The 27,003-nt window shown below is 41.6% G+C and overlaps 4 protein-coding genes across 4 annotated transcripts; 2 read left to right on the top strand and 2 right to left on the bottom strand.

Moving 5' to 3' along the window:
* The first annotated feature begins 339 nt into the window (after nucleotides 1-339).
* Nucleotides 340-3,429, top strand: LOC115683070 (inactive TPR repeat-containing thioredoxin TTL3). The gene is made up of 5 exons (XM_030607480.2): nucleotides 340-1,925; nucleotides 2,090-2,285; nucleotides 2,392-2,564; nucleotides 2,650-2,983; nucleotides 3,192-3,429. The coding sequence occupies exons 1-5, from the start codon at nucleotides 1,009-1,011 to the stop codon at nucleotides 3,321-3,323; spliced, it is 1,752 nt and encodes a 583-aa protein (XP_030463340.2). The 5' UTR covers nucleotides 340-1,008; the 3' UTR covers nucleotides 3,324-3,429.
* Nucleotides 3,430-3,782: 353 nt separating this feature from the next.
* Nucleotides 3,783-5,854, bottom strand: LOC115682966 (uncharacterized). The gene is made up of 4 exons (XM_056312421.1): nucleotides 5,014-5,854; nucleotides 4,847-4,900; nucleotides 4,505-4,722; nucleotides 3,783-4,248 (listed from the first exon to the last, which is right to left on the bottom strand). The coding sequence occupies exons 1-4, from the start codon at nucleotides 5,852-5,854 to the stop codon at nucleotides 4,159-4,161; spliced, it is 1,203 nt and encodes a 400-aa protein (XP_056168396.1). The 3' UTR covers nucleotides 3,783-4,158.
* Nucleotides 5,855-7,295: 1,441 nt separating this feature from the next.
* LOC115683047 (acyl-coenzyme A oxidase 2, peroxisomal) lies at nucleotides 7,296-13,297 on the top strand. Its single transcript, XM_056312553.1, has 7 exons — nucleotides 7,296-7,822; nucleotides 9,522-9,637; nucleotides 10,114-10,994; nucleotides 11,673-11,852; nucleotides 11,935-12,101; nucleotides 12,176-12,299; nucleotides 12,765-13,297. The coding sequence occupies exons 1-7, from the start codon at nucleotides 7,350-7,352 to the stop codon at nucleotides 12,918-12,920; spliced, it is 2,097 nt and encodes a 698-aa protein (XP_056168528.1). The 5' UTR covers nucleotides 7,296-7,349; the 3' UTR covers nucleotides 12,921-13,297.
* A 631-nt stretch (nucleotides 13,298-13,928) lies between these two features.
* LOC115683079 (protein DOWNSTREAM OF FLC-like) lies at nucleotides 13,929-14,885 on the bottom strand. The gene is made up of 2 exons (XM_030607493.2): nucleotides 14,585-14,885; nucleotides 13,929-14,429 (listed from the first exon to the last, which is right to left on the bottom strand). Exons 1-2 carry the CDS (start codon nucleotides 14,745-14,747, stop codon nucleotides 14,101-14,103), a joined length of 492 nt encoding a protein of 163 aa, XP_030463353.1. The 5' UTR covers nucleotides 14,748-14,885; the 3' UTR covers nucleotides 13,929-14,100.
* Nucleotides 14,886-27,003: the final 12,118 nt, after the last annotated feature.

Below are 27,003 nucleotides of genomic sequence, written 5' to 3'. Positions count from 1 at the left end.
AACTTTTGATTTGTTCAATGTGGTCCATGGGCTTTTGGTGTATGTTCAATATAGTTCATGGACTATATGAAAAGAGTCAATATTGTTCTTTCATTGATTTAAGATCAGAGATATTATTGAACATTTTCATGTAGTTTATGAGTTAAATTGAACATGTACCATAAATTCAGAGACTACATTGAGCGAATTAAAAGTTCATGGACCATACTGAGCAAATTAAAAGTTCATGAATCACGTTGCACATTGAGTCAAAGTTCAGTGACTATTTGTGTCATTTTTCCTTTATTGTTTTTTCCTTAATTCGACCCGAGTATGACAAAAATCATCTCAATATCACCCCTGCAGCAAACTCGCCACAGATCCTCTCCCTCTCCGACCCTAAAAAATAGGATTGTAAGTATCTAATTACGTCCATCGTTTTTGCCAAAAGAATTGCAGAGATCCTCGTTGCATGCAAGACCGAGTCAATTGGTCCCCCCGTTTTCCACCTCACATGTCAACCAGAAGAAAGAAAGAGAAGAAGCAAAACAACAGCAGGAACCAGCGAAGCCAAGCTACGATCGTGACAAAAGGCAGCCTCTTGAACGTCTCTCTCTTTTGCTGCAATTTCCTCCAGATCAAGCATTGAGATTCCAGCTCCCGTGGTGCTTTTCGAAAAACAGATAAAAGAACAAAGGACTTGTACATTGGTCTTCAACTAGCCATTTGAGGAGGATTTGCACATGTCACAACAGCAGTTTTTATGAACTTTCGGTCCTCTTGTTTTGTTGGTTCTTTGGGCAGTGTAGATTTTACTTTCTGTGATACATGGTTTCATACGAATCAAATCTCTTGCAGAAGTTTTACAGGATCTAAGATTAAGTTCTTTTAAACATATAAAGATGTGAATTTTCGTGCGCATTTCGAGTTCTTGTTGTAATTTTGGCGCTTTCATATGATCCTGGGTTCAATATGCTCTAATTTTTCCGAAAAAGCTGGAGAGAGCAAAGTTTCTTGATCGACACAAGAATGGTAGATGCGTCTCCAGAGAAAAGATCGGGCTGCAGCTTGCTTAATGTGGTCTTTGGGCGAAGCACGTTTTGGCTCAGGAGGAGCACGTCGACCGGGTCCATCCCCACGCCGAATAGCAGCAGCAACAACAGTGTCAAGACCCCCAGCACTCCCAATTCTCAAAGGCGGCGAGGCAGCTCTGACGAGGCCGCATTCCTCGACTCGTGTAACAATGGATCGGAAGGGCATCCGAGACCCATCTCGAGACCTTCCCCTAAGACCCATGGAATGTGTCCTCAAAGTCAAATCCACCCTGGAAATAGAGTTCCGGGCGGGCCCGCCGCGAACGTGCCGCCCAACCAAGGTCATGTAAACCAAGGCAGGAGAGTCCCCAAAGAAGCGATCGGGATATCTGGCGAGCTGGAGAGCATGATAGCTGATCACCAGAAATCAAGAGGAAGTAGCGGTCTTGTCCGGGCCTCGTCGAGCAATGTCATGCTCTTTGGCAATCTGGGCAATTTGAGGCAACCTGGAACAAGTAATGCTAGCCCAAATGATAACATGTTCAACTGTCTTCCTAGACCTACTGCTAGAGAGGAAGCCTCGGTGCCCACTGGAAGACCTTTGCCGGCAAAAACCTCTAGCAAAGCACCACCATCTTCCTTGTGCCGTGCGCTTTCGACGAGAATGGACCCTGAGACGCTGAAAATCCTGGGCAACGAAGATTACAAGAACGGGAGATTTGCAGAAGCATTGGCTCTGTATGATGCAGCGATCTCAATCGATCCGGATAAGGCTTCATACAGGAGCAACAAGAGTGCGGCTTTGACCGCATTGGGGAGGCTTCTTGAAGCCATCATCGAGTGTAGAGAAGCCATTCGAATCGAGCCTCATTATCATAGAGCTCACAATCGTGCGGCGACGCTATATCTCAGGTGAAAAATCGCAGGCATTTTCCGTTGTTCTGCCAAAATATTCCCGAATTCTTTCCATTCTATCATCGTGTGTTTTATGTTTCTGATAGTTCCTGTAAGTTGTAATTTTTAACTTTGGCTAACAATCACTGAAGTGGACTCTGTTGTGTTATGTGAACGTAAAGGCTAGGAGAGGCAGAAAAGGCAATGTATCACTACAAACACGCGGGACCTGAAGCCGATCCTGAGGTCATTGCCAAAGCAAGAGTTGTTCAAACCCATCTAAACAAATGCACAGAGGCTCAGAAGCTACGAGACTGGAACAACTTGATCAAAGAAAGCGGGCGAGCCATATCTGCCGGTGCCGATTCGGCTCCGCAGGTCAGCATTAACGGCCATACAAATCAAAAGCTAGTTAGGGTAGAAACCCCCGTGTCTTTAGCCTCAGGGTATATTTTGACCCAACTTGTTTGTGGTTGTTGAAAAGATCTTCGCATTGCAAGCGGAGGCGTTCTTGAAGCTGAACCGGCATCAGGAGGCAGACGAAGTGTTGATCAACGGTCCAAACTTCGAAGTCGATGCTTGCACGAAATTCCTTGGGCCCATCGGCAGCTCACATTTGTTGATGATCAGAGCTCAGGTTGACATGGCCGCAGGCAGGTCGGTTTCCTTTATCACCAGAATTTAAAACTTTTGGAGGGAAGCTAGCCATTGTTTTTTTTATAGCTCTTGTAGTGATCAGCAGATTCGATGATGCCTTGGAGGCAGCTCAACGTGCGGTTCGACTTGATTCAAACAACAAGGAGGCGAACATGGTGATGATGAGGGCTCGAGCGGTAGCCGCAGCTCGATCAAGGGGCAACGAGCTGTTCAAGGCCTCGAGGTTCATGGAGGCTTGTTCAGCATATGCAGGGGGACTTGAGCATGACGCTTACAACTCGGTCTTATTGTGCAATCGAGCTGCTTGCTGGTCCAAGCTAGGCCAGCTCGAGAAAGCGATTGAGGATTGTACAGCTGCTCTCAACGTACGACCATCTTACAGCAAAGCAAGACTCAGAAGAGCCGATTGCCATGCGAAGGTAAACCATCCCACTCTAAACAAGTTTTGAATCATTTTGGTAAATCGAAGTACTCGGAACAAGATGCAAACAACACTTTGCTCAATTTATCACCTTCAAACAAAGTTTTATTTTTGTCGAGCCTCTAGGTTTGCAAAAGTTTAACGAGAGGCTTTCTGTATGGTGATGTTGCTCATTACTTTTTATCAACTCTGTGGGACTTATACAGCTAGGAAATTGGGAGGCTTCGATAAGAGACTACGAGGTTTTGAATAGAGAGACACCCGATGATGAAGAGGTGAGCCGTGTGCTATCAGAAGCCCGATCGCAACTCAACAGACAACGTGGTGACGCTGATTGATGCTACACAAGTTGCAATTAGACATGCCCGAACCAGGTTCTACTTACTTGGTTTTGCTTTTTAGTTGAAATGATACTTTATTTCAGATCAAAAGTGCACTCATTTGTGTTGAAAATAGGAAATGGAACGAAGCATTATTACCCAATCTTATTAGACTCTTCTATTCTCTCGTCTCTTAAAACTCATATCTCATGATATTAAAAGCTTGCAACAAGTTCTCGTCACCTCTGTTACTGATGTTCCATCTCAGTCTGATTTAGCATGATAGTCTCAAATGGATGTTACATGAAGCAAGAATGCTGTATCCAAGGATACAGAAATTTGGAATTTTTAAGCATAACGAACCGTACTCACGACTTACGAGCAGTTAATTTCAATCAAATCAGTACTTAAAAGTTTCCTCGACCAATACTCGAACAAAACATCAGTCTCGGAAACAATTAAAATTTGCCGAAGCTGTCTATGTAAACCATATCGCCGCAATTTTATACGCTCGACAGCTCTTTATTTTCAAATCAGGGGCTTGATTCATTGACTAGTAAGGAAAAACAATACATTTTCTCAAGCAATACAATCTTCTGACTTGTACTGGCAACAAGCAGGACGAAAAAATCACAGCCAAGTAAAACCCTGAATGAGAAAACTAGCAAAGAGATTCCAGGCACCTCATGAAAGGAACGGGAAGGGAAAGATCCATGGACTACAACATTGGATTGCACAGAAGGCGGTGTCGCGCGAGCAAGTATATGCAAAAAGGAATGCATGTAATTTCACCTTCACAAGCTTGGAAGTAGTCTTGAGTACAAAAGATTCCAACAGCGAAACCGATGCAACTCTAGTTTCTATTTGAAGGCATATTGTTCGTCAACTCCAGATCCATCTTGCATTTTTCTCTCATATCCCTGAGCTCACAATAACTACTTTGCTGCAAAGCAGAAATTCAAGTTACCTCTTAATATCAATGAGAAAATGGCGCTCATGACCCTATCGTATGGAGGAGAAGGGAAAAAACACTTGGCCCGACAACGCAATGTATTCAGAAGCTATGTTAAATAAAAATTAGAAGACTACAAATTACCAAAGAAAATAAACCTTGTGCACAATCTCGTAAAAGCAAATGGAACCATCCCCTTAAAAGAAGAAAAAGGTTGAAAACTGAGATACAGGAAACAGATACTCACGAGTTCGCGGCCTTCATGGACTAGTACGTCCTCCATGTGCAGAAAGAGCGACCTCCATTGATTCATGAGAGCATACTCCAGATTTGGAGACTTATTTGAGTTTCCTGGGACATGATTAACATCCTTTGCCGTACCAGTTTTCTGAACCAAAGTGCTAGCTTCTTTTCGACTCTTGCCCACTGCTGAAGGATGGATAACATGGCTTTTGTCAATTTTATCTATCAAGTTATCAACAAGTATATTGAAGGAGACTAATATAAGCACCATTTCCCTGCTATCCATTAAAAAAAAAAATGAACCAGCAAGAGATGGAAGGTGACCGAGACAAAGGACATAACTTACCAGCTATTCGACCCTTGATGTCTTGGTAGTGAAGGTCTGACCACATATGAGCAGCTGATAACAGAAACAACGAAGATATCTATTGCAAGTTAAATCTTTTATGAATTAAAGCCGTTGGATCAGAAGAACTAAACGAATTAGAAAGTGTCGAGAACTGTGAAGTGTACCTTTCAAACAAAAAGAACAAGAACAACTTTTGAGCAGGTCCTCCTCGGCACACAAATTGTCGCTGCCATTTCCCTCCGAAGCTTGGCATCTTATCAATTCGAAGTTTTTGAGACCCTGTGAGTTAGGCAACCTCGACCACTCAATAGAGCCAGATCGGTTTGATGCTAATTTCCCGATTCTGAGGCCCTCGTCTAAATTGCTAAGAGCCTGAGTAACGGGACCTTGTGCGGTGCTTTCTCTAATTGGATTGGCGTCAACTTCCTCTACAATATCTGCACGCTCGTCGCGCACCTTGAGCCCGTCAGAGCTTTTCCCACCGGCTTGACTGCTCATACTCGAAACAATCGACATACAACTATCCCTTGATACATCGCCCACTTCCAATACATCTCGTGCGTTCATTTCAATCCCCGAAACCATAGGACCGCTGTGCGAAGCATTTAATGTTTCCTGGGATCTACTCGGCAGGTTATGAACAGCAGCAGAAAACGAATTATCGCCGGCACTACTGAACTTGTCACGCACAGGGGACGAACCACGAGCCTTCTTGTCCTTGGACGAAGGAACAGAAGTACCCTTCTTAAGGTCGTCCGCTTCGTGTCCCGTAGTGCATTTCTCCTTCACCGAATTCTCAACTCCCAAACGCACCCGCTTCGCGAACGCCGCATCCCCTCCTCCCCCGTCTACTACTCTACATGTACCCCGCCCGTCTCGAGACTTCGCTCCCGGATCGTCGAAGACGAGCGAGAACCCCCTCTTCGCGGGCCGATTGGTGACGTCGCCGAGGGCGGGGCGGCGGCCCCCCTCGCGGAACCCGCCGGAGAAATTGTCCCCGCTCATCGCGCGGGGAAAACCCGGCTCGAGGAAGCAAGCCCGGATCCGTATCAGCAAACAGCGCCCGCAGCTCCCACGCTCCAGAAACCAAAGAAGCCCATTCGGCCCCCCCAAACCGACCCCCGAAACCGAAAAACAAACGACGGACTTTACCGACTTCGCAGAACAGATTCGCTCGGAGTTGATAACCGCATCCCTCCGCCTCCCTGCAGCGAGAAATCTCAGAACAGCGAGCGCAAGGGGAAAAACCCCCCAAAAAAATGACAAAAAAAAAATTCCAAATTTCCAGGGGCAAGGAGAAGAAATGGGGGAGATCGAGAGAGATGAGATGAGATGAGATGAGATTCGAGTGAGGGGGGTCAGGGGCGCTCGTCCGCCATCACCACCGTCGTCGACGATTGAAGGAAGGCAGCGAAGATGGCGGATTAGGGTTTCGGTCGCGGAGATTGGTTTTTTGGAATGAGGAGGAGGAGGAGGGAGGCGGGAAGAGGAGGATGGCGACTGGGGAGAGATTCCATTGACAGGTGGCTGAAAACCGGGGCCCCCCCCCCCCCCCCCCCGGGGACCTGACCTGACCCCGCGCCTCTTCCATTTTTTGAATTCCCGGGTTCCCCGGATTGCAAAATCGAAGCGCGCGGGTCCACACCATCCATCATTTAGCCGTTCTTTGACGGCGCTCGTCCAAGCCCGTGGGGCTCGTGTCCCACGGGGGCCGAGCTCGGGGTCTCTCGCGGTCGGGCCCCGGCGATCACGGTTCGGGTACCTAGGTCCCCGTGCATCGAGTCGCACCAGTGCTGGGTCCTGGTTCCTCGACGGCCGGGCCTTGAATCCACGGGAGCCGGGGGCCCCGAGTCTATCGAGGTTGGGCTCAAGGCCTCGGCGCTCCTGCTCGGGTACCTGGCTCCCATACTCAAATCACCGGCGTCTGAGCCTGAAGTCCTCAATACCCACGCTTGAGATACGAGTGATTGACCTTTAAGAAATATCGCCGAACGAATCGATTTTTTTCTTTCTTCGGTTCATTTTCGGATATCGGTTAAGTATTGAGAAATATTACCATTAATTGGAAATGACTTCTTCAAAAAAAAATTACCGAAAACGTTAAATTTTTAGGGGACAAATGGATTATCTTTTACGGCAATAATAATAATAATAATAATAAAAGAAGAAGGAAAAAGGAACCGCCAAGGCGCCAATATTGAGGCTCACCGTTCCAATCCAGGATTCCAAACCCCGACCGGTGCTGACCGGTCAAATATCATCAACTCACGTTGGGAGGCGCGCCCAAAAAAAAAAACTTAACTGCCAACTCCGTCACCCAATCCCCTACCGACACGTGTCGATCTGCACCGGTCCACGTCATCTCCGGTGCCGTGCAGCTGCAAAACAAAACCGACGACTTGAGAAGGCGTCCAATTCCCCCAGCGCCGGCACACTTCCATCTTCATCTCCATCTTCAACGCCTCCATACTCCCATTTGCCTCATCTCTCTCTCTCTGCGATGTCGCGGTCGCCGTCGCCGTCGCCGTCGAGCTCCGTCGAAGCCGCGCCGGAGCACGAGGCTCTGTCGACGGCGAGGCGGCTCCGGCGGCTGCGCTCCCACCTGACGCCGGCCGCGCCGCCTCCTCCTCCTGGCCGCGCCGATGGCCGGCTCGAGATGCTGACGTGCGCTAGGGCGAAGAAGCTCGATTTCGACACCGAGAAGTTGTCCGGCTACATGAGGGGGAAGCACCGGGGGATCCAGGAGCAGGTGTACGAGTACTTCAATTCGAGGCCCGACCTCCAGACGCCGGTGGAGATCTCCATGGACGAGCACCGGGAGCTCTGCATGAGGCAGCTGCTCGGCCTGGTCAGGGAGGCCGGGATTCGGCCGTTCCGGTTCGTTTCCGAGGATCCGGAGAAGTATTTCGCGATCGTGGAGGCCGTCGGTAGCGTCGACATGTCGCTCGGGATCAAGATGGGCGTGCAGTACAGGTGCGATCTCGTGGAACTCGTTTTTCGCTTTTCGACTTCAGACTTTGAATTCCGGCTGGCTGTTTAGTTGGGCTGTTTGTGTTTTCGAGTCGTTCTGATGTTGGCTGGGAGTTGTTAGAGATGCTGTAGCTCGTTCTGGCATGGTTTTGTTCGGTTTGATCTCGGAATATCGTGGAGGTTCGATTGGAAGTGATTTCGACTACAATTAGAGCTGAATTCGTTGTGTATGATGCGCAGCAAGAAAGTTGACTTTTTTGTCGCTACTCTTCCCAACACCTTGATTTCATTGGTTGTCCGGTGTCTAATTAACTTGAGTCACCGACCTTCCTGGGTTTAGATAGATTCATTTCACATTATGCATTGATTGCATGAGGACCGTCCACTAGCATGGGACCTATGCCAGTGGATGGCTGGAAGAATCGGTTGCAGCATCGGTAAGTCCTCAGTTGAATTAGGTATTGTATGATCGAGGAAGTCTAGCATTCTATGTAATGCACATGTTGAGTGGTGTGTTGACACGATGTCATACCAATTCGAGTAATCTCATGATCATAGTTGTGAAGAATTCAATGCAAATGCAAACATGCCGCAGAACAGCAGTATCATTGTGCATCATGCATCAAATGAAAGACTTTCTAGGTGATCTGCCTAATAACTCGTTAAATTCTATCTTCAGAAGGATGAGAAAGGTACTGACCCAAAAGAAAAGGAATGAAAAATGGTTATTGCTTACAAAAAGTGTTTGTTTGGCTACATACATTTCCACGCATTCTTTCCCGCTGAGCATGTAGATATAACAAGGAAAAGGAAAAGAAAAAACGAAAGAAATTGTAGTTGAAGTAAGAGGGGACAGGGAAACTACAGAGCTAGGTAAATGCAGCATTCTGATGCCATTTGCAATTGCACTGTGTACATCACTTTTCTTTCTTCTGGCATTCCTGTGAATTATACTGAGGCAAAATGCTTTTCCAAGGATTGTCGTTTGGATGACATGGACATAACGAAGAACTCTGACTTGCGGAAAGAAACATCCTCGAATTTGGTGTTTATTGTGGTTTCTCCTTCTTTCTATTGGAAATAAGGCACTGTTGTCTGTGCCCCTAGGAAAATTCTTGAGTATTGGAAAGAGGTGCATATTTATCTTCTTGAAGTGGCCTAGATTCAAGAGGAGTGATCATTGAAAGTGGCTGGTGAAGAGCATATCCTTACATTAAATACTGTAGTGTATCTTGCCCATTTTATGTGGCCTTTGGTTGTCTAACTTGAAGCCACAAGACATAAGGTACCTCTGGGAGGTTTGTTTGACCACAAGCATGAGCAGTGAACCTCCCAATATACAAATGTGTTTAAAGATAATTTCTGAAGAAAGCTTTTTGTGGTTTATATCTGTGATTAGCATTCATCTGTCTGGCGGCATTATTGATGAAATCCTATAAATAATTAATCTTTCTTATTCAAAGCAGGAGATATATGCTTCTGACATTATTGAAAATAGAAAAAGGAAGAAGATTATAATACCAAAGGTTGATACCGTTCGATGTGGTTTCTCTTGGAGTTGTATGAGGTTTGTTTATGTTCGTGGTTCCTTGGGAATTGAAGTATGCAAGTGTTTGTGAGAAAAACTCGTCAGTTGTACTTTTTTTTCTTTTTTTATAGATAAAGAAAAACTCATATACAAACTTGAACTAATTTTATGCAGTCTTTGGGGAGGCTCAGTGATCAACTTAGGAACTAAAAGACATAGGGATAAGTACTTTGACCAGATCGATAGCGTGGAATATCCAGGCTGTTTTGCAATGACTGAACTTCATCATGGTAAGGTTTCTGATAATTTGTTTCTTGTCAGGTTGCTTTCTAATTTTTTATAAGCTAATTCCTGTGAATTGGTTTTTTCCCTTTTTTGCTCGATTATTCAACTTCGTAGTTCTTGCACCTGTCTCCCCTGTCTGCCTTGCCATCAGGCTGAAGGCCGGTGGTAATTGCTGTGCAGATTTAAATTTATCTTTTGGCATAAGAACTACATAAGTTCCTATATTTCATTGAGATACAGCAAAAAAATCTTGCAGTGCCATTTTACTGAAAATGAAAGTTTTATAAGATCACTAATAAAGTGACAGTCAGCACTGGTATGTGCGTTGCAGAAATATCTCGCAGTTCTCTTACTTGGCATTTAACAACTAGACATTCTCCAGTGCATTTTCTACCTAAGGCTTTTGTTTAGTTAGCATAAACATACCAGTAAACTTACTTATCTTCTCGTCACTAAATGGCTTTTGGCTTTCTTCTGTAAGGCTCAAATGTTCAAGGTCTTCAAACTACTGCAACATTTGACCCAATCACAGATCAGTTTGTTATAGACACACCAAATGATGGGGCCATTAAATGGTGGATTGGCAACGCTGCAGTCCATGGCAAGTTGGCAACTGTTTTTGCCAAGCTATTGCTGCCAACTCATGAGGCAAGAGGACTTGCGGATATGGGAGTCCATGCCTTTATTGTCCCAATAAGGGATATGAAAACGCACAAAACACTTCCTGGAATTGAAATACATGATTGTGGGCATAAGGTTGGCCTGAATGGGGTAGATAATGGAGCACTAAGGTTCCGCTCTGTAAGAATTCCTCGAGAAAATCTCCTCAATAGGTTTGGAGATGTGTCTCGGGATGGGAAATACACAAGCAGCCTCCCAACTATCAATAAAAGATTTGCCGCTACCCTTGGCGAACTCGTGGGTGGAAGGGTTGGCTTGGCGTATTCTTCGGTTGGAGTCCTAAAAATTGCCGTCACAATTGCCACGAGATATTCTTTACTTCGCCAGCAATTTGGTCCTCCCAAGAAGCCTGAAGTTAGTATTCTGGATTACCAATCTCAACAACACAAGCTTATGCCCATGCTGGCTTCAACTTATGCATTTCATTTCGCGACTCTGTATTTGGTGGAGAAGTACTCAGAGATGAAGAAGTCTCATGACGATCAATTGGTTGGAGATGTTCATGCACTTTCGGCAGGTCTCAAGGCTTATGTGACGTCTTATACAGCAAAATCATTAAGCATCTGTCGGGAGGCATGTGGAGGACATGGTTATGCAGCTGTCAATAGATTTGGTAGCTTGAGGAACGATCATGATATTTTTCAGACATTTGAAGGGGACAACACAGTGCTTCTGCAGCAGGTAATTTCAACATCGTTGGATTTTTTTAATGAAATAATTATAAATGATACAGTTTTACAGAGGGGAATGGATGCACTATATAGACAGGCTGTATGACTACTTTGGGAAGTTGTCCTCCTTATGCCCTAAATTGGTTGCAAAATCTCTGTCATGTCGGTCTCTTTTTGTTTCTTTGATATTTTAAGCAAATTATCATTGTGGTGGAAATCAGCCACATCAAAGTTTCTTTACCGTAATGTAGCTGCAGATGATCTCACCAGACATTCTTTCTTTCTGCTACATATTAACAGGGATAATTAAGTGAAATTCTTTCAATTGCTAAATGTGCAGTCATCTTATATAAGTGGAAAAGTAGATAATATAACATTGTCATAGAGATATATGCAAAGGACTTCATGGTTGCTTGTACATTTTAATCCAGTTGGCCTTTTCGATTTTGGTCCTACGCTGAATTTGTGGTCTCTCCCATTTTGATGCAAGTATGTGTCCTAGCGTTGTACTTGAAATGATAATCAAGAATGATGCATATTTGGTGTCATTTTTACCACTAACTGTGAGAGGTAAAAATATACGCTCTGGTTGAATAATCTCTGGGCTCCAATGCATTTAGGCCTCGACTAGCACAGGGCAGTGAGACAGCTAATGCTGATAGCCTGAATTTCTCAAATTTATATGCAGGTGGCTGGTGATCTTTTAAAGCAATACAAGGAGAAGTTTCAAGGTGGGACACTTGCAGTTACATGGAACTACTTGAGGGAGTCCATGAACACTTACCTATCACAGCCCAACCCTGTGACTGCTAGATGGGAAAGCGAAGAGCATTTGCGTGATCCTAAATTCCAGTTGGATGCATTTAGAGTGAGTGGCTCCATTTCAGTTTGACAACTGTCCATCATTGCGTGATACATCTTTTCCAATTATTTTGTTCTTTCTTTTGCAGTATCGGACTTCTCGACTGCTTCAGAGTGTTGCCGTGAGACTCCAAAAACACACTAAAACCCTTGGAAGTTTTGGTGCTTGGAACAGATGCTTAAATCACCTTCTGACACTTGCAGAGTCGCATATTGAATCTGTCATTCTTGCAAAGTTTATTAAAGCTGTAGAGAGGTACTTTTCATTTTTTGTGAGAGCATTCCAACACATAATTGATGGATTCTCATTGCACGCCTTCTTTGAGCCAGATGTCCTGATGCGAGCGCTCGAGCCGTTCTCAAATTAGCATGTGATCTATATGCCCTGGATCGTATCTGGAATGACATAGGAACCTACCGCAACGTCGACTATGTGGCACCCAACAAAGCTAAGGTATGAGAAGTACACGAGATTCTTCGTTCTGAATTCTATAAAATGCAACTGCATCAGAGTGCAAGAATTGTTATGATTCTAGGTACTCTATAGATACTCCTTTGATTTTAGTGATATCAGACTATTATTGAGTTGTCAAAATTTAGTCTTACATCCCTTGCCTACCTGGTTAGATCTATGTGATTAATCAGTGCGAAGTGGAATTTCTTGAAAAGACAGACAGCCTTTCATATTTGAGTGTAGCATTTGGCAGAAATAAGTCTTCTTTTCCTGGATATCTTCTTTTCCTAGATTTTTATGATTAAACAATTTTACTACGTGGTTAAGACTAGGTGTGTAATTCTTTTCTATAAGTACAGAAGAATACATTTGACTGTGAATTGTTGCAATTCCTTTGCATTGCCTGTCTTTTAAACCATAGCAGTTCTATTATGTACCTGATTTACGAATGGGCTTGTCTTCCAGGCAATCCACAAACTCACCGACTATCTCAGTTTCCAAGTGAGAAATGTTGCTGGAGAGCTTGTAGACGCCTTTGACCTTCCGGATCACGTGACGCGGGCACCCATCGCTATGCAGTCCGAAGCTTACTCTCAGTACACACAGCATGTCGGATTCTAGTTTGCTCTGGCGATTCCAAAACACAGATTCACACAACAGCCATTGATTCCAAAATAAGGATGTCACCTGTACCTTGTCAAATTTATCGCGCAAGGACAGTGACGATGGTGATACAGATCCACGCCGGGACAGAAATAAAGTGGTTGGACCGAGAAGTCACCGCCTGGGCACACCAAATTCTTTGATGCGAAGTTAATATGCCCCTACCTTTCAACTTCAATGTAATACTAGTATTGCCAGGAGGACTTTCATTTTTATAGCACTCGTGAGTTCTGCTTCGGTCAATATGTATATCATTAATCGAAGTTGATTTGTGAAAACCTGCGCGACAATGTATTCTTGTTTTGCAATAGACTCCATTGTCTGTATTGCATTAACCATCTTGGGTTTTAAGGTTAAACATCATCCCAATAGATAAAAACGTAGGGATCGGATTCGTTTCGTGATAAGAACGAAGGAGAAACTACTGATTCCAAGGAAAATGTTACTAGTTTATCAATAGGTAGAAAACTTGCTTCTCCGAAGGGAAAGTTATTGGGAAAATGACATAAATGATTCCTGAATTTTGGTTCAATGTGTAATGGGATCTTTGAATTTTTAATTTGTTCAATGTGGTTTCTAGACTTTTAATACATGTTCAGAGTTGATCTGGATTATATGAAAATATTCAACGTTATCCCTGAATTTGAATTAATGAAAGGACAATATCCAACATTTTTGTATAGTTCATAGACCAATTTAAACATGTATCAAAAGTTTATGGCTGACATTGAACAAATTAAAAATGTAGAGATCATATTGCACGTTGGGCTAAAGTTCAGGGACTATTTGTGTTGTTATCTCATGGTTATATTACCCCAGGGAATAAGTTACTTGCAAGACGAACTCGGAAAATCCGCTCACATTTGCAGATGATGGAAAGCATTGAGCTGAGTTTAGACAAGCAAGTCTTTGTAGAGTGCATTTAGCCACTAACAATATATGATGCTCGTTAAAAGACGCATGTGGTTTCCAAACAGTAACAAATTTAAGATTCGTGCTATTTATTGTGGTTACAGCGAGATGACCTTAAAACTGAGAAAGAGAACAAACAAGAAGATTATTCTGCTTCCTTCTTCCATCGTCCTCCCTGCCTATTCATGCAAACTTAGGAGCAAAACAGAAAAGTTGTCGACACGATCTACTCGTTGGAATCGAGCTGATAGTAAGCACGCAAGTTGGCACACCCGTCGAGCGGCTCGTCCTTCAGGCACCCCATGGAATTGGCGTGGTGCCTGCTGGCGATGGCTCCGTTGCTGCGGGTGAGGATCAGGGTGGCTGTGCCGCGTCCTGGGTCCACTGTCTGGCACCCGGCTTCCGGGCTGCTCAGCAGGACGGCATTGCAGTTCTGGTCGTCGTGGTCGTCCTCAACGGTGGCCTCCCATTTCCCGTCCGAGTCGGTCACTGTGTCGACGCTGTAGGCGAGCCACGTGCCGGTGCTGTCCTTGCATTCAATCCTCACCGCCGCGCCTGGAAAAGGGCTCGGTTCAAACAACGCCTCGTTCATCAGAACTCTTTATTCGATACATAATCGAAGATAACACATGGATCGCGCGACACGCGCAACTATCGACACATTCATAAGATCCTTTTCTTATAGAGAGAGAGAGAGACAAAGAGAGTACCTGCAATGGGGTGGGAAGCCGGGGTCTCAAAGCCAAAACGGCAAGTGTCGCAATACACCGTGCCTTGGATATAGAAGGCCCTTCTATTTGAGTAGCTTGCGCTAACAAGACAAGGCAACATCACACAGACACCCAACAACAACCCCAGCATTGATCTCCCCATGCTCGGTTCTAACCACAGCAATGGCAGCGAGGCCCCACAAATCTAGAGAGATAGAGAGAGAGAAAGGCTTCAAGAATAAGAAGAAGAAGAAGAAGAAGAAAGCCCGAAGAAGCAAGAGAGTTTGGTGCACAAACGGAGGAGATGGTAGATATAGTCGGTCTGTCGTGTGAATTATACATTAGCATCTGATCCAAGCCACATGCACACGTAGTGAGACTTTGCACCTCTTGCGGCGAGAACTCCCATTTTCCTCTGATATTTTGGTAATCCGTCATTGATTGCTCCCAGGTTGGACTCGCGAGCTTCCTCCTTTATTTGCGCACGAATCAAAGCTAAGTTCGAGAGCTATCTACGCACAATGGGAAGCTCAACCTCGGCTATCTCTCGACAGAGAGATCGAGTTACTCCGAAGGAAGCATCGATAGTAGTTGTCCGGACGGGTGCCAAACATCATCCGACGCGTGCCCAAGATCTAACCATGGAGTTTTTTATTGCCATGCGACGAGGGCCTTGAATTGAATCTTGGGATCTACGGACCGCGAAAGTAGAACGAAGGAGAAATTAAATAACATCGAGCTTTGTTAAAACTACTTGTTTTCTTTATTTACGCTAAGATACAATAATGAAGATGTCTATGGGCTGGATTTTTTTATGCTGATTGAGTCATAAACTTTTTGCATTTGTGTCAATTCAGTTTATCCGGTCGATTTTGGCCGAAAATCGCTGATATAGACGCCAGCCGTCTTAAATAACACGGCATGCGCTGACGTGGACAATTTTTAATAATATTTTTTTCTTTTTTCTTTTCTCTCTTTTTTTTTTCTTTTCTTCTTCCTCTAGCCGGTCAGCGACTGACCAGATGTGAGGGCTAGCGAGGGCGAGGCTCGACCTTGCTAGCTCACCCCTAGAAAGGTCGAGCCTCGCCTAGCCATGGCAAGGCACGATCTCACCCAGCGACGGTGAGGCTGGGCAAGGGTGAGCCTCGCCAGTGGTTGGCCAGGTTGCCCTTGCCAGTGGCCAGTAAGGTCGACTTCCCCGGCTAGAGGAAGAAGAGAATGAAAAAGAATGAAAGAGAAGGGAAAGAAAAAAAACTCAAAAAAAATATTATTAAAAATTATCCGCGTCAGCGCAAACTAAGAGTGAGCAAGACAGATCGACTGAATCGGGAACCGCCCGAACTAGACGAAATCGGCCGATTTTGGGCGGTTCCAAGGGGTGTCGGTCTAGTTCTCGATTCCTATTTTTGGAACCAATGTCCGGTCGATTTGATTCCATGTTCTAGGTTGGGAACTAGATTAACTATATATACTAATTTTTTTAATTACTTCAAAAGCCCTAATCTAATCTCGCTTTTTCCTCTAGCCTCACGTCTCGCTCGATGTCGATCCTCTTCACTCTTTCCCTCTCACCTCTCACACCTCGCACTTTCACTCTTTACTCTTTCCTTGACTCAGCTCTCACTCAACTCTCAAACGTCCCTCTCAATTCTCGCTCGACTCTTAGTCTAAGACGTCCCTTTCCTGTAATTAGTAAGTTTTTCTCGCTCGTCTTTCTATTATCTATGCTTTTTCTTAGATTTCGATCGCTCGTTTCCAATATATGAATGCTTCATTTTTGTCGCCAAGATGTAGATCGATGTTTTAGCTTCTGGTTTTGTCTTTCTGCGCCTCTCTTAAATTTCGCATTGCCTTCTTCTCTGTCCAAGAACAATGACAGGGTTTCTGGATGGAGATTTGTGTAGATCAGAGACTTTGATCGACTTTGCGAGCTGATGCTCATTGCCAAATGATCGGTTTCATTGGACCGGACCCAATCGTCTCCGGTCCCCGATCCCATAAACTAGAAATTAGTTCTCCTAGTTTGATTCTCAGTTCTTAGGTGGGATCAGACCGGATCGGGAACCGATCACCCCTAGCGCAAATCACGCCACGTACGATGGCCAATGTACATATCAGTAATTTTTGGCCAAAATTGCCCGATTGGACTGAATTGACACAAATGTAAAATGTTTATGATTCAATTGATAAAAAGAAATTATGATTAAATTGACACAATTATAATAAATTTAAGATTTTTTCGGTAATTTTTCCCTTTGACAACGAGCTGAGAGATCGACCTTTCCCCAAACAATATACAAAGGGGCATGTGGTTGAGAGCTAGCTTAGCGGTCGTGTAAGCATATTCTAGCTCGTGGATCCACATGAAGGTTGACTTTGCTCTTGCAGTTAGTACCTGCAGAATTTAATGCATCCCCATGAACAAAGTCAATTGACATGCCCAATTCAATTTCTTTCTCTCCTCGATTCCTTCCACCAATTTTGAGAATAAAAAAAATCTTCTTTTTTCTGCGTGGTGATCGGAGAAGACGGACATATCCAGAGGCAAGGCACGTGCTCTTTTTTTTACTTAAGGTGTTGTAGATTGATGTGGGCGTATTATTTATTGGAAAATATGGTCTATAGTGACCAAAAACCCCACATTTAGTCGCTAAAAGCAAGCTCCGGTGAGCAAATTCGATCGACTCAATCGCCGGAAGTTTGCCAGATCGTGTGCATCGGGAGAGTGACAACCCATACATTTGGTCACGGGAAACCAACCCTTTGGGAACCAAACTCAAAACGTGGTCGCCAGAAGATCTGTCGGCTACCTTGGGCGACCAATTTATCGCGATTAGCTGGTCGCGAACAGTTCTAATTTTTTGATATTAAAAGCTTATGGCGTGACAAAACAGCTTTTTTCTATAATACTTAAATCATTTAGATATTTAATCAAGATTGTCGCATTATTTTGTGAATTGATTGATTTTACGTAACAATATTTTTTTCCAATTCTCCCAATATTCTTCATAGGACTACTATAATAGGTAGGCATAGATTGAGACGTTACTATAGTAATTTCCTCTTCCGGTGAAATTGTTACATATTCCTTAAAAATATTTCACTCATAAGGTATGGAATAACCTCTTTCAATTTCTAATTTTTACTTTCACTTTCCCTCCAAAATATTGAAAATTAAAAAAGATGTATCCTAAATAACGAGCAATTATCAAAACATTGTATGTGATTTTATGTATTGGTATTCGTATAATTTGAAAAGTTTTAGCATTTCGTGTTAAATAAAGGTCAAATTGTGAAATCACAATAATTAAAATATTATTAAAAGTTAAAACTCAAATCATCCCAAATTGATCCTATGAAGTTTGAAAGCAAAATGACCGTTTTCATGTACTCATTCCTTGAGAAATTTTTTATGCGGATCGTAATTTAGTAGACCAAATCCATCACAACTATTCATATAGTGGGATTCACGTGGACCCAACAAAATGTATGACTGCAATGGACCCTGTCCAATGAACCCAAGTCCAAATAAGGCTTACCCCCTATCTATGAGTCGAATTGAAATAGTCTGAGTTGAATCAATGTATATCTCAATCTGAACCACTGTGAACTTAACTCAGAGATAAAGGTGTCGCATATATCTTAAGTTTACAGGTGGTTTTCTCGTGGGCAGTGACCCACTTTTGGATGATGTGACCAAATTGCTTCGACATAGAGGAACTCAAGAATGGGATCTTGATAACTCTATTTTAGATAGAGCATTTTTATTAATTTAAGCTTGATATTTGCTAAATTTTGATGAATTTTGGGTGAATTTATTTGCTACTCATGTAATTTTATTGAATTTCGTGGGAAATATAACTTTCAGAGGCTAAGAGACCATGCACACTATTTGCAGAACACGCCAAGACCATATGCGTAATTTTCCCATGTGTCTGTGTTGGAATTGCAAATCAATCCCTGCGTCTCAGCATCTTCCAGAATATCTTAGTATCTTCCAGAATATTTTGTCTCGAAGAAAAAGCCAATCAAGACTAGAAATTTGGAGGATTTGACCATAATTGAGGCTAGGTTCAAAGAAAATCAAGAATAGGAATTTTAAGAAGGAAAATTCTTAATTTGGCGAGGAATTCTATTCAAGACCTAATGGGGGCTGACCTAGGGCAGATTTTTGGAGGCAAAATAAACCGCTCTTGTGCCGCATATTTCAGTATCCGGAGGAGCATTGAAGCGGCCACCTCTGAAGGAGATTTTAGGTTTTCTTAGTTAGCTTTTATTCTTCTATTTTGTTAGTGTAGTTGGCGCATGTCAAGGAGAGAAGGAGGAGACAAACCTGAACCTCTTTGTGACTCAACTTGGTGAATTTGTTTTAATTTAGCATTGTGTTCTCTTTAATTTTTGTTGTTAGTTTAACTTTAACTATGTTCTAAATTTCTTTTGTTAGAGCTACAATGAGTCTTAACCATGATTGATTGATTATCAAGACTTGCTCATGCAATATAGTTGTTCTGATTGTGTCGTTCTCTATCATGATCTTAATGCTTTTAGAAGTTTGGCCAACTTTTAAATAATTTTCGATGTATGCATGATACCAGGTGGAGATTGCATGCATGTGCACTAGTGATATTGAACCATAAATTAAATCTAGGTCAAGGTACTCTAGGTTGTTTGTGTGGTTGCAGTAGCAGATCTAGGTTGGGACTACTTAGATTAAATCTAGAAATTTCCACAAGAACTTAATGCTTTTAGGTAGTTTAAATTCACCTAAGATTAATGTGGGTTAACATACCTAATTAGGGATTGTTAGACCGAGGTCGGCTTGTAATCTAACTTAGGGAAATTTCACCAACACAATTGGAATTAATTTGTTGCATGACAAGTTACAAAAATTGATTATGAGTGGTTAAGTGAAGTTGGATGCTCTAACGCTTTGTGATCTTGGTTAATATCTTGATAATTTGCCTTGTTAATTTTCGCTTTGCTTTGGATTAGGTCTACTTTGCAATTTTAATTAGCTTTTGAATCCTTTAAGCTTCGGCGCTTTTGAATTTCGGTCCTTTAATTGGTTTAGTTCACTTTTTACTTGCCTTTTCGACTTGGTTAGCTAGTTCCTTGGATTGATCACCTTCGGTAAGTAATTGGATAATTAGAGACAACCCTCGTGGAAACGATATTCACTCGTCACTTTATTAGTTGTAGATATTGTGTGCTTGCAATTTACCTAGCAGATCTATATCTATCTAACCCAATTTGCTTGGTGTTGGTTTCATAGGTTTTGGAAATGGAGGCAAAGCTATAATCTACATCAAGTGAAGACAAGGGCTAATGGAAGTGGGTTCCTTTCAAGCCCAATCTCCCGGCCCAAATTGGACCCGAACAATACAAGATTTTAAAAAGCAAGATTCAATGGCTAATGGAAATGGGTTCCTCAATGTTGTTCTTTTTTTTTTAGGATAATGAGGAACCACAAGTTATTGCGAAATCATAAGAAGTGACCCACTCCCACTCCCACTCTTGATTACCACATGAGAAGTTACCACATAGAGTATGAATGGAGGATTCATGACATCTATTACATTACATGCATCACATATGTCATTCTTCGCGTTGAGGACGACATGGCGAATTCGTGACGATGCCCCGACGCCACATGGAATAGGTAAGTGATTATGCCCTTAAAAGTCGGTACTCGAAAGATAATAGTAGATGCTAGCGATGCTTGTGTTTAGAGAAATTAGACGAGAACTTGTCGACGGCTATTTTTGGGGCAATTTTTTCTAACAAAAAGAAATGGCTCAAATGTCTGAAAAAGCCCAAACTTCTGGGCCTAACATAAAAGTTTCAGATTTCAAAGGCTCTTTTTTTAAGTAGGAGCTGTTTTTGTGATTGGACCCTTTTTTTTCTTTTATTATGTGCATGGATGAAATACAATAAAAGTAAAAGGTCCACTCTAAAGTGCTAGTGATTTGATTTCTTTGTGTGGAAGAAAGGTCTCGGGTGGCTAGAGAGAATAAACGTTCTTTCTCTAATGTTTGGCTGTTCATGTTTGAGAGATCTCAATTGATCTTTTGTCATCAATTCATGGTGGGGGTCTGTTCAATTGAAATCCAGCAGTACTCAATATACCTCTATTAGGGGTGAATAAAAGGAACCACTCGAATCACCCGTTTCTAGGCAGATCCCGAGGAGACCGGTCCTCTTTCCGATTCCATAAAATTAGAATCGGTGAATATCAATCCGGTTCTAAGTTTATACCCACCCACCTAGACGGGATCAAATTCTTCTTTTAATTTCTACAAATCTGTGAAAGTGAAAACCCTAATCTCATTTCTCACAAACTCTCAGCTCATTTACGACTCACGGTTGCTCACGCCTCTCGCTCGACGCCACCCTCTCGCTCGACGCCTCCCTCTCATGGTCTCATCTCAAGTGCCGGCTCTCTCTCTCTCTCTTACCAAGATCCACCACACCACGGAGGATATTGACTCTGACAATGAAAATTTCATCAGCCACGCCAAGTTCGCGACATTTTGAGGATCTAGCTAGTCCTCCTCGGAGGTAGAGATCTGCAACGCCTTCAACCAATATCATCAGGACAAGAACGGCCTAATCTTCACCCTCTTCCAGAGGCAATATAGGGTCCTTATTCTTGAAACCCTCAATCTCTCCTCACTTAAACCCAACTCTCTTCCTTTGAGTCCAACGCAAAATCGAGACAAACTCTCAAATATTTCTCAGTTTCTTCAATTGACTCAAGACTAGAAGGGGTTTGGAGGTAGACCTCAAGTCGCACTGCCACATAACCCATGTGTTGTAAGGCTACAGCTGATAAAGATTCTGCAATGGACTACATGCTACTTCAAGGAGTGAGTTTTGCTTTTGAAATTCATCAAGTTTAACCAAAAAAAAAAAAAAAAAACAGACATGCCGCCTGTTCCTTGGACCCACCTCGGAACCGGATCAAACAGGTTCCAAGACCAGGTCCCAGTTCCAAGGTGGAAATTGACGAAACTGATCACCCCTAGTCTCTATCTTTGCTTTGGAGGTTTTTCTCTTTCCTTTTGATCAAATCCAATGCTCAATAAGAATTTGTTGCATCACTCTATAAATCAATCTTGTAAATCAATATTTGCATCCACATTTTCCAACTAGTTTTCTTTAAAAAAAAAGAGTCGGATGTCGCTATTAAGCTCACGTACGAATGTTCAAAGATGTGCCGGGCAATAACTTAAAATTTGTAGAAAAATAAGGAAATGTAAAGCTTGATCTCTATAAGCAAATAGGTTTTAAATAGCTTAAAGATGCATGGTTCCTGGAAAAGCAGGACACAGGTCGTCATAGATCACATGTAAAGTCGGACAACTTTATGGAAAGAAAATCATTGTTGGCTGGACCAATAATGGAGACATTTCCTCCACTCAGAGAAAAACTTACACTAAGAGAAGAATCAAACATTGAAAAGTGCTTTCACAGTGAATTAATACAAAAAATTGAGTGCGATTCCCTCTTGCTCTTGCTCTTGCTCTTGGCTAATAGCTTTATGTTCCTATAATTTGATAATATCTGCATAGAATAAGAATATGAGTTTATACAAAATTAATTTTAACTTTCTTGGATATCTCTTGCTTGCCTATAAGGTATCAGAAGTGAACTTAGGTTTAGAGAAATGGTATCGTGTCATGTTCTCTTGTCGTAAGAAATTACTTTAGTGAGTTTTTGCAATTTCGATTAATCGAGTAGTTCTAAGATTTCTCCTTGTTCTTGCGTTATAACTTATGAGTGGTTGATGTGTGAATTCATCATTTTGGAGTTTGAATCCTTCGAGTACAGAAAAATTTACACCGCACGAGAAAATTTAATATTTTCTACTTTCATAATAGACAATCAGCTAATAACCCTCTTCATGATTTGTTCCATTCAAGAAAATGAATATTTTTCCCAACCCAATGCCCTAAGCTATTAGTGCGCTCTACCCAACTAGTCGTCACCCTATCGGAACGAATTTATATGACGAAAGAATCCCCTTTCAAAGAAAAAAAAAATAGGGATTTTATTACTTCGAGGAAAATTTTTTTAAAAAAAAATTCGAGGGTTCAAAAAAAATCTCCAATGGAATGAAGGTGTTGAAGACAATAATTGGTGTTATGATGATTTCTATTAAATTCTAGGGTTTGCCAATGGGATGGGGGATGAGTGCACACGTTCCTTTTCTACCTTTTGCCCATCTTGTGTGGTGGACTAAGTGCCAAAGAGACTGTGAACTTTATCAGGTCATCATAGCTCCGCCTATTAATGTACATAACTTGGGAGGAAACAAACTATATATTATGCACATAAAATATGTATGCATGTGTGTGTCATTTACCATAAAATTTTAATTAATTGGAATCACTTGGTGTAGAGCTATACACGTGATCGGATGAGAAAAAAGAAAACTAGATTTATCACTTAATCATGAGCCAATTTGGCTCCGTTTATCTAAAAAGAAAAATAAATGATTTGGGAAACAGTTTTCTAAAAAGGTTTGCCTGTAACACTTGAAACAATTAGTCAATGCAAAATGTTCCCATTGCCTCAATAATCTATATATAAATATTTTCATGGACGACAGAAATATTTTTTGTTCATTCAGTTTTGTATGTGATACACGCAATCGTTTTCAGAAAAAATATATTTCAAATCATTCATTTTCTCGCGTGACAAACGCACCTTGAAAGAAAACAACATAAGCAATCCATAGGTAAATGTCGCGCCGTTAAATTAGAAAAGTTTAAGTCCATAATTCGCTATTTCAATGTAAACTTAAGTAGTCGGCTAACCTTAACGTTGCCACTAACAAAGTTTTAGCATGATGGGACATTTTTCCATCAATTCCCATGAAGGGTCGCGACATGCCTTAGACAAAGTCTTATGTGAGGAGAGAGAGGTGTGCTTGTAATCTTCCCCCACTTGATTGCGATGCATTTTGGTTGACAAAATAAGTGAATTATATCTATCTTTGTCCCTCTTGGAATTGCTCCTCTTTGCACACTGAAAAAAGAAAAAAATTATTAATTTGTAAAAGAAAAGAACAATATTTACAAAATTGATTCATTTAGGCAGATTATTAATTCGTTGTAAAATTGAAAATGTCCAAATTAAAATGGAAAATTCAATATCACAAGTGGGAAATTTCTTACGTATTATCTTGAGGGTTTCGTATCATTATTTCTTTCGTCGAAACAATTATACATTGTTAGAGCAGAACTTAATATTGTCGGACAATTTGCAGGCTGAAGTTTGAGTTGGAATACTCCTCCAGATTTTGCATTATAACATATAGAGACCGCAAATACCACTTCAAAGGTAAAATCAGTTATAATGCATCCTTTGCTGGATAAACTTGGAGATCTTGAATGGGATGTTAGGGGCTTGCTCCGGCTTCTTACGTGCATTTTATGTGTCCATTCGTCGGATAGGCGCCATAGATCTCGTTATCACCTATCAAGAAAATTCCCTACTCAATGTTCCCCCTTCCCTATGGTCCTTTCCTTTATCTCTCCACCTAGGTCTGGCACAACAACAATGCCTCGCTACCGTCATCTTTCATGAAGCCGACGCTCGCCCAGGCTACGACGGTCACCACCAAAGTGGGGCTTGATGATCATAGCTCTTGAGAGCGAGAGGGGCAGGGGGGATGGCGATTCTGGAGACAGTGATGGTGGGTCGATGACGACCGCATCTAGATCATCAATCTATTAAGCAACACGACGAATCTTAGATGGGTATGAAACTAACCATACTCGAATGCCTAAGTAAGAATCCGTCGCGCTATTTTGTAAACCGGCTCGGTAACCTGCCATCACATCTCTAATTATGTACTTAGGAAGATAACACTAGCAGCTCACTATGGCCGGCGAGCTCGAGCTCGCCGGCATGGGCGAGCTCGGCCCTCGCCGACGAGAGCTTGCCCTCGCCGCCATGGCGAGGGCCTAGCTCGCCATGGCCGGCGACGAGGTTGGCCCTCACCGGCGGCGAGGGCTATTTTTCGATCAAAAAAAAAAATTTTGACCAAAAAAATTCTTTTCGATGGAAAAAAAAATTTCCACGATTTTTAACTCGACCAAAAAAAAATTTGTAATTTCCAACGAAAAAAATTTGTCGGAAAAAAAATTCGTTTCCAACGAATTTAGCCACAGTTTTCCAACGAATTTTCCAACGAAAAAATTTATCGCAAATTTCAACGAAAATTGAAATTTTTCGTTGGAAAAATTTCCGACGATTATTACCAACGAATTTTTTCGTTGGAAAATTGTTGGAAATTCGTTTTCAACAATTTTTCAAATTTTCGTTGGAAATTTCGTCGGAAAAACATGTTTTTTGTAGTGTAAGGAGAACAAATAGGAATCAAGGGAATCCGGTTATGGTGTCGGCTGAGTCCAATTACGTGACGATACTCCATGCTTTGATTGGTTGTTTTAGGTTATCAAAATCAAAAAACGAAAAGAAAAGAAAATAATTATTTCATTTTTTTATTCTATTTTTTTTTGCATAATGTCGCAAGGAAAAATAAAAAAAAAATAGATGGCTGGGAGGCGCATTGGGGTCCCAATAATTGGGCACCAAGGTGGTATATGATTGCTGAAAATGACGCATCGCACGCATTTCCACGCAACAAAGGAGCCCACCGGCTGAGCCGGTCTCCGGTCCCCTCTTCTATAATGGAAAGCATTTATGTCATCAATGGCGACATGTCTAGTATTTTTCTTCGGCCATCACATCGGGAGAAGGGGACATTTTTTTATTTTCATATGTAAAGTCGCAACCAAAAAAAAAAATTAAAAGGGCACTGACACGTGTCCGTGGAGGTGCTGGTTTTAAAAATAATTTCAAGCTTGTTTGATAGCATCTTTGATGTCAAGCTTGTTTGATTGGGTTTTAAACTGTACTGAAAATTAGTTTCTGAATTTTTTTTCGGAAAAGATGTTTTATTCTATTTTAGTTTAAAGATATGTAAATCGAAGTGACTTTCGATATCATCATTTATATCATGTGATGGGAGGTTCGATGTTAGATAAAAGTTGTATTTTCACGCTGTGAAAGTTAAAATAACAACCGTAAGTGAAAAATTAAAAGGTGGACCGACACTCATTGAACACCCACTTAAGTAATTTTCTTTAGAATTTTTTTTTTCATGTATGAGGGAAGAAGATAAAAGTTTAAATGACTCTTGAATTATACAAAACTAATCGTGAAAAATTGATGCATATATTTGATATTCCCTCCGACCACATATAACTATAGATACGGAAAAATGTAATTGACGACAATCAAGATGATTTATATTCTAAATATTGTCAAGTGTTCCATAAATTTCTCATCTTCCCCTTTACAGTAGTTGATATCATATACAAAAGATGGATTAGAAGTTTCATTAGGATTTTTACATACCACTTTATTCTCCATTAATTTCATTTTTTCGGTTATTTCTCTTCACATTGCAACATGCGTACAATCTTCTAGTAAATTATAGGGCATCACCTAAATATTTCCTCTCTTGTCTGTGTCAACAAAAAGTGTCTTTCGCTTTCCATGCCCCCACCAAACCCTACTGTCCAAAAAAAAAAAGAGAAAAGTTAAACAAAACACCCGTTACCATGCTTTCATTGATATTTTTTTAAGTGCAGAAAACATAAGATTTGTTTTATGAATAATTCAACTATACATAAAAAAAAATTAGTAAAAGTAAGGTTCTTATTTACTTTGGTTTTGGATGATTTTTATTTAATTGGATTCGAGATATGCATTCAACTTGGTAGGATACTCTTTGACCTAACCGCATTATGAGAAAATTTCCTAGCTGCCTATGATATCCTAGACCTGTTATTTTTTTCCATATATTAAAATTGAGCTCGTGGGGGGGCTAAATCTCTGACTGGTAAATGTTCATCATCAGCTGAAACTTGAAAGAGCTTCCAACTATAATTTGACTCGTTAAATTTAATTAGAATTCTTGATTATATATGATAGTAATGAATGTAGATCAAGTCAAATGCGTCAGAGTGTTAATGTTTTTATTCATGTTAGGAAGGGAAAAGATACACTGATCTTCTTCTGATGACAACCTTCCACCGGTCGAAGATCCCGCGGCATTGACAAATTCTTCTGATGCAATTCGTATATATTCAGATTGATATTCTTCAATCCTCAATAATTAATGTACAGAAGTTCTGCCACGTCTCCGTTGAAAAGGGTTCAAACAAATTTGACGCAATGACACTTATGAATATAGATAGATAATACAGATCGAAATTGAGATCATGCGCCCTATTGCTATGTAGAAAAGATAAAGGATAATTACTTCACCGGAGATAATTATATGAGATTGAGTATGATAAAATGGATTAGTCGGACTCGGATGTCGATCCTTCACCTTGCAT

This window comes from Syzygium oleosum, unplaced genomic scaffold (genome assembly GCF_021117445.2).
Source record: "Syzygium oleosum isolate NSW1041296 unplaced genomic scaffold, Sole_v2.1 Sole_v2.06, whole genome shotgun sequence".
NCBI lineage: Eukaryota > Viridiplantae > Streptophyta > Magnoliopsida > Myrtales > Myrtaceae > Syzygium > Syzygium oleosum.
The sequence above is the reverse complement of the archived record's forward strand: the minus strand, read 5'-3'. Positions and strand labels throughout refer to the sequence as shown.

Coding starts and splice junctions, on each gene's coding strand:
- LOC115683070 (XM_030607480.2), top strand. CDS start 1,009: ATGGTAGATGCGTCTCCAGAGAAAAGATCGGGCTGCAGCTTGCTTAAT. Junction 1,926..2,089: donor GCGGCGACGCTATATCTCAG/GTGAAAAATCGC, acceptor GTGAACGTAAAG/GCTAGGAGAGGCAGAAAAGG. Junction 2,565..2,649: donor GTTGACATGGCCGCAGGCAG/GTCGGTTTCCTT, acceptor AGTGATCAGCAG/ATTCGATGATGCCTTGGAGG.
- LOC115682966 (XM_056312421.1), bottom strand. CDS start 5,854: ATGAGCGGGGACAATTTCTCCGGCGGGTTCCGCGAGGGGGGCCGCCGC. Junction 4,901..5,013: donor TTGTTCTTTTTGTTTGAAAG/GTACACTTCACA, acceptor TTCTGTTATCAG/CTGCTCATATGTGGTCAGAC. Junction 4,249..4,504: donor TCCATGAAGGCCGCGAACTC/GTGAGTATCTGT, acceptor TCTGCTTTGCAG/CAAAGTAGTTATTGTGAGCT.
- LOC115683047 (XM_056312553.1), top strand. CDS start 7,350: ATGTCGCGGTCGCCGTCGCCGTCGCCGTCGAGCTCCGTCGAAGCCGCG. Junction 7,823..9,521: donor AAGATGGGCGTGCAGTACAG/GTGCGATCTCGT, acceptor AATTTTATGCAG/TCTTTGGGGAGGCTCAGTGA. Junction 12,102..12,175: donor TTTATTAAAGCTGTAGAGAG/GTACTTTTCATT, acceptor TCTTTGAGCCAG/ATGTCCTGATGCGAGCGCTC.
- LOC115683079 (XM_030607493.2), bottom strand. CDS start 14,747: ATGGGGAGATCAATGCTGGGGTTGTTGTTGGGTGTCTGTGTGATGTTG. Junction 14,430..14,584: donor GGCTTCCCACCCCATTGCAG/GTACTCTCTTTG, acceptor GCCCTTTTCCAG/GCGCGGCGGTGAGGATTGAA.